Source organism: Nicotiana attenuata, chromosome 7 (assembly GCF_001879085.1).
Source record: "Nicotiana attenuata strain UT chromosome 7, NIATTr2, whole genome shotgun sequence".
Lineage (NCBI taxonomy): Eukaryota > Viridiplantae > Streptophyta > Magnoliopsida > Solanales > Solanaceae > Nicotiana > Nicotiana attenuata.
The window spans coordinates 88,856,791-88,863,449 of record NC_031995.1 but is presented as its reverse complement, the minus strand read 5'-3'; the positions used below and the strand labels follow the sequence as shown (position 1 = coordinate 88,863,449).

Below are 6,659 nucleotides of genomic sequence, written 5' to 3'. Positions count from 1 at the left end.
ATAAGGGCGGTATGTCTTCGAGATGGGGATCGATATCAAGTCTTTGGAACGCAACTTCCTGGATGTCCTCGGCCGATTACGAGCATAAAAAATGGACAAACTCCTAGAATGCCCTGGACACACAAATTTGAGCATGGTTAGAGAATTATATGCTAATTGGAATTACAAATTATCTAGGTCGCATGTACGTGAAGTGGACATGCCATTGGATAGGAGGGTGTTATGTGATTTTCTAGGGGTTGAAAATGTTGACCCTGGGAGGCTCCAAAAGTTTGTCAAGAGTCCCAAATACAACTTGATACGTCACACTCTTTTTGGCGTGGATTCCAATGCAAAGTGGATCAAGAAGCACGGCGATGTCCACCTCTCGATGGTTCGCTCTGATTTTAACAAGACTGCCAAAGTGTGGCAGAATTTTGAGCAAGCCAAACTCATGCCAGTCGAGCACAGCAGTGACTGCACTCGAGCTAGAGTGTGTGTCATATTCTTCTTGATGACTGGCAGACCCATTAATGTGGGTGAGATTATGCTTGGTGAGATGGCCCGTACGAGATTTGGGCGGCAAATTAAGAGGTTCTTCTTTGGCAACCTACTCAACCGATATATACTCTCCCGGGAGGCACCGGAGTATCCTAGACATGATGAGGTGGTGGAGGCTCTGTCAGGGCTTTTGGACATCACATCTCTGTTGGAGACATCGTCAAAATCACTCCCGCCGCACGGATTGAACGAGATGAGAACTTCAACAGGTACCTCTATAATTCTCTAAATTTACTCATGAGCAGGTCTGGTATTTCAGACGAGGAGCGTATGCATTTACGCAATGACTTGTCAAGTTCGTCCAAGGAGATGTTGGGGATTGCACCTGGCAGCCCCATTCACTCATCGGAGGACGTCAACACTGTTAAGGGCTCGGATTCAGAGGAGGAGTTTGGTGATGAGGTTATGGGGCCCATGTCTTTGGTGCCCCTAGGACCAGATGATGATGTGCCTAGAGCTGCTGATGAAAGGCATGTTGCGGAGGAGGACTCCGACTGACAGGGAGCTTTTCTTTTCACCCTACTCTGTTTTATATTTTATATGCATCGAGGGCTATGCATAGTTTAAGTGTGGGGTGGGAGGAATACTACCTGTGTTGTAGCTATATATCTTGTATCAACTTATTTTAATTTGTTTCTTTTAGTAGTTCTAATGTGTTTCTTTTATTGTTTCTTTTATTTTTATTATTTAGTTTAGTAGTTTCATTTTTAGTCTAGTGTAGTTTAGTTGCTTTAACACAAAAAAAAAATAAAAAGAAAAAGAAAAAAAATGATAGTGAAAGTATGTAGAAAAATACACACCTCCAATTCTTAATAATTTGTGCTAGTGGAAGTATAGAAGTGCTTAATGAAATTAAGGGCTATGTTGCATATGGTTTGTGGAAAGTGAAGTGGTTGAGAAGAATATGTGCTTGAATTGTAAATGTAGCGTATTAAAGTGCTTAGGAGGGTTAGCCACTATTTCTAAATGTATCATACCCGTCCCTTAGCCTACATTACAACCTTAAAGTCCTAATTGATCCTAGATTTGGCTAGCTTAAATTAGTAGAGATATACATTACGGACAAGCTTATGGTACGGCCACGGGATGCATATGAATTCTTTGAAAGAGTGAGCGAATTTTGTTCAATTGTGTGATGTCCTTGATCTATATTCAAAAGCATATTTGAATGTGTGGACTAATCTATATTCACTCTTTTGTTTGTTGGTGAGGACACATGATCTCATGAATGATTGGTAATATTGTAAACTTTCTTGTTGGTTGAGTACATGAATTGAGGGTGCTTAGTGGTTACAAGTCGGCTTTTGAGGTTGGGTGGTGACAAATAGGTTGTTGGAATTGATTGAATTAAAATGTTATACTTGGGCATGCTTAAACGAGAAGAATGTGAAATTTTGTGTGTTCATGCTTGTGTGCCAGTATTGATCATAGTCAAGGGTATAGTGTGTGGTTAAAAGTTAAAGTGATCCTCCATAGTTGAGACTTGTACGTAGTTGGGGGTTTATTTGATAATCCCATTGCTCGAGGACGAGCAAGAGTCTAAGTGTAGGGTGTTGATGTTTTGCTTAAAGTATATATATATTTATATGTATATCGCCTCATATCTTACTTTTGTTTCGTGGATTTAGGATGTGAAATGTGTTAATTTATGTTAATTTGATGTATTTTCATGTGTAGGAATGATCAGGGAGCAATCGGGGGCCGAATGTGTAAAATTAGAGCCAAAACGGACGAAAACAGGGAGAGGGCATATTTCAGCGCCACGGGCGGCGCCCGGCCCTACCTGTGGCGCCAGAAATAGAATCAAAAATATTGGAGCGCCGTGGAGGGCGCCTGGCGCTAGCCAGGGCGCCAATGACGTGAGTTTTCTCCAATTTCGCCGGGGACAAGGTTATTTCGGCCCTAGACCTACCCAACACGTATAAAAACAAGACTAAACTTATTTTGTGAGGAGGGACGCCGCTTTGGAGAGAGAATACACACAAGAAACATTCGGGAGCAAGAACATCTCAGATTTCTTCATCTTTTCTAGTATTTTCAATTATTCAAAACTTATGCATTTGTTTGCTAGTATCATGAGTGGCTAAAAAATTCATTGTTCCGGGGTTGTGATTTAGCCATGAATATTGTTGTTTAACGTTGACTTAACCTCGATTATAATTCACTAATATATGGTTGTTTCTTCAATTCTGTCATTAATTGCTTAATTGTCTGGCCAGCAGTTAGGTTCTATTTACTATCTATGCTATGCTTGGGAAAGCCATGTTTAGATTAGAGAATAATTGAAGAGAGAATGATCTTAACCCTTAGGGGGCGGATTTGTGGTTAGGATAGAAATATACCTAGTCACCGTGCTTAATTAAATATGGTAATCTTAATGCGTTCTTAATAGATTGATTTCATAGGGATATAGGCATTAATCTATTTGAACAGACGAGTAGTACTTCGGGAAAAGGCTATGAGAGCAATTATCGATTAATTAGCAACCATGAGTGAATTGTATGAGAGGGAGAGTTAACTAGAACACAATAAGATTGGTGAATCGATCACAACCCTGAAATATTTGTCTCTATTGAATACATAACAATCATTCTACTGCTTGATAATTTAGTTATTACTTAGAATTGTAATTTAGTATAATTAAACTTTTGAACTCGCATTTAGCTTGACTGAATAACAATATTGGTGAGTTAGTGAGTAGTTGATATAAGTCTCTATGGGTTCGACACTCGATTTATTATTTTATTACTTGTACGACCACGTACACTTGCGTGTGCGTTTGGGAAATCATTAGGGATTATTTTATTTTATCATTAAAATAAGAGAAATCTGATAATTTATCAACAAAAAAAACAAAACAAAAAAAAAATTTTGCACGGATGAACATATTCTATGGAAGGCTAAACAAAATATATCCATATGAAGGAGAATCAAAAGCAGCAACACATGCGTTATCAATCAATTAAATCAGTAACCTTTCTATTTATAGATCCCATCCTCATACAAGTTTTCATAACCAAGTTAAGTATAAATTTCTAAATTACCATATAAGTACTTTCTTTAAGGTAAAATAAAAATAAAAATGGCAAGTGCTCAGTACAATGCTGGTGAATCCCATGGCCGTGCTCAGGTAAAAAAGAATTGTACTCTCTTTCTTTTTTCTTCTTGTTTTGAAGGAAAAATCACTTAGTGTCAGTGACGCACAGTTTAAAACTCGATGGAAATTGAGTTTGTTCCTTGATCTTTCTCCGTTTAAATATCAGGTTTTTGTCTTCGACAAGATCCAAACACATATTGTGCGCCTTACCCACACATTATTTATCGTGCTCTTATCACTAGATCAAAGGAGAGCCTTAGAGCAACTGTAAAATTATCTCCGTGTGACCTATAGGTCACGGGTACGAATTGTGAAGCAGCCGTTAATGCTTGCATTAGGGTAGAATGTCTACATCTTAGGGTACGACCCTTCCCCGAACCTTGCGTGAACGCAGAATACCTTGTGCACCAGGCTGCCCTCCCCTTATCACTAGATCAAAGTCATGGGACAAATTTTTTGTACTCCCTTTATTCAAAATACAATTAATTGTTGATATTCATTTATTTATTTATTTTAATTTTTAGAGATGAAAATATTTTTTTTTTTCATCTATTAATAGGCCAACACAGAGCAGTGGGTAGATTCAGGGAAGAGTATAGCAAATTCTGCTGTAGACAAGGCTGAAAATGCTACACAAAGAGCTAGTGAGACAGCTGAACAAAACAAGGACCAAAATTCTGGATTGCTTCAACAGGTCATCAATCTAATGCAGATTACAGATAATTCTGTTTGTTTTTTAAATTGTTTTCTTATTTTAAAGAGTTTTAACTTCTATATACCGAATAAGATAAAAGAATTTTTGTATTATTAGGTCATTTAAATATAATTACAGAGGTAAAAGTATTACACAATTAGGTCATTTTAAAGGTAATTGTATCTTTAACAATTTCTGATTTCTAGTGAACCTCTCAGTAGGATTCAAACCTAGCTGAAGTTCTGACCATCTATCAGAGAAAAAAGAACAAACAGATATTGTAGGAAGCACGTAACTTTATTTAATAAGTACTGAGTGTTAACATAGATTAAATGGTAGGTAGCTTGTTTTAACATGTTAAATTATAAAGATAGCGTAAAAATGTGTGCGTTTGTATAACTTAAATCCTTATAGATAACCAAAGCATTCATAAAATTGGGATTAATAACCTGAAAATAAAACATGTCACCGTGTTATAACGAATCAAAATACACTATAGTGCAATTGTAGGTTAAAACATTTTATTAAAATATTTTTGTAAAAGTAAGGTTTCTCAATAATTTATTTGTTTATTTATGCTTTGATAATTTGATTGAATCAGACAGGAGAGCAAATGATACACATGGCTCAAGGTGCAATTGATGGAGTGAAGAATACTCTTGGAATGGGATCAGATAAGAAGTAAAGAGGAAATTAACACTAGTTTTACCTACTAATTTCCATATTTATATAAGTTTTGTGATTTCTTGTTTTTAGATCTCTCACTAAGTGCATTTGACTAAGATACTTAGGATTTAATATTGGATTATCCAATTCATTGGTTTTGATAAATCAGAGAGTCCATCTTTTTGGTGTTAGTCAAATGACAGTTTATTGAGATTCTGCAATCATGATTCTCATGGTTATGTAATAAAGATACTATAAGAAATTAAAGTTTATTTGGCGTTGGGAATTCATAATTTTTATTTCTTTCTCTTGTTCATTGCACTAATATGTGGAGAAAAAAAGAAGTTAAAATGTTTTTCAAAATCTAAATACAAGTGTATTTGATTTTAAATAAGGTGTTCAAGAAAAACTAAAAAATTGAACCAGATATCAAATATCGAATCAAGTGAGTTAATTGGTCAGCGGATTCAGTGGTATCCCAAACCCACAAAGTCTAAATCATAGATCCTCCTCTGCATATATCTATGTGTATGTAGATAAACACCTCTAATACTTTAACTAATATTAAGTTATAAGAACTCATAATTTCGATGATACAATGTGCTCACGCTAAAAATCTCAAAGATTAAACTCATCAAGTTTAATCATTTATCTACGGACAAAATTATCAGATACATGTGGAGTAGGACATACACATACCAAGCGAGCAAGCTCGCTCATATTGAAGTAAAAGGGGCTAAAGGAAGCACACAAGAAACTAGAAGGGAGTAAAGTGTAAATAATAGAAAGTAGTGAAGTAGAAGTATAGTTAAATAGAAGAAAGAGATATACGGATCTCAATTGTACAAAAACAGACTTAACTGAAAAATCTAGAAGCTTCTCTTCCTCTAATCTTCTCTCTTGCTAGTCATTGTTCCATTGCCATAGTTAGTTGCATGTGTGAACTGATGTTATACTTGGCATAATCTAGCTCAATTACCATGGTATCAGAGCTACGATCTCAAATCTAGGGCTCGAATTCGAAGTTTCGACGGAAGGGAGTGAAATTTTCTGAAAATTAGGGATTCATAGTTCTTCGATCGGAGCAAAATGGCCGGAAATGAAGTGACTTTACTTGAGCACAATCACCCACTGTTTCTTCAAGCATCTGACGCTCCAGGTCTAGTTTTAGTCCCAATTAAGCTCACATGGCCGAAAAATTATGCCCTATGGAGCATGGCGATTAAGCTAGAATTGAGAGTAAAAGGAAAGCTTGGATTTGTGGATGAGTCATGCGTCAAAAGCACATACAGAGGAGAACTTGCAGAGCAGTAGGAAAAGTGTAATGCAATTTGGTTGTCGTGGATCGGAGCCCTGTTGCAAGTGAGTTAATGCCAAGTATTGTATTTGCTTCAAATGCGAAGAAAGTGTGGAGTGATTTCAAAGAAAAATTTGATAGGTGTAGCTTAACAAGGATACATCGCCTATGGACAGAAATTGCTAGTTTGAAATAGGGTACAGACTCTGTTACTAGCTACTATGCAAAAATGAGTGATTTGTGGAGTGAGTTCGATGTGTTGGTCCCAACCTCTGCTTGTGATTGTGAGGAGTCTAGACCATCTTTAGAATATTTGGCTCAACAGAGGTTGTTACAATTCCTAATGAGGCTGAATGAGATTTACA

At 36.5% G+C, this 6,659-nt stretch overlaps 1 protein-coding gene across 1 annotated transcript; it reads left to right on the top strand.

Annotated features, from left to right (window-relative positions):
* Positions 3,561–5,296, top strand: LOC109230577 (late embryogenesis abundant protein 1-like). The gene is made up of 3 exons (XM_019396049.1): positions 3,561–3,670; positions 4,197–4,331; positions 4,933–5,296. Exons 1-3 carry the CDS (start codon positions 3,623–3,625, stop codon positions 5,014–5,016), a joined length of 267 nt encoding a protein of 88 aa, XP_019251594.1. The 5' UTR covers positions 3,561–3,622; the 3' UTR covers positions 5,017–5,296.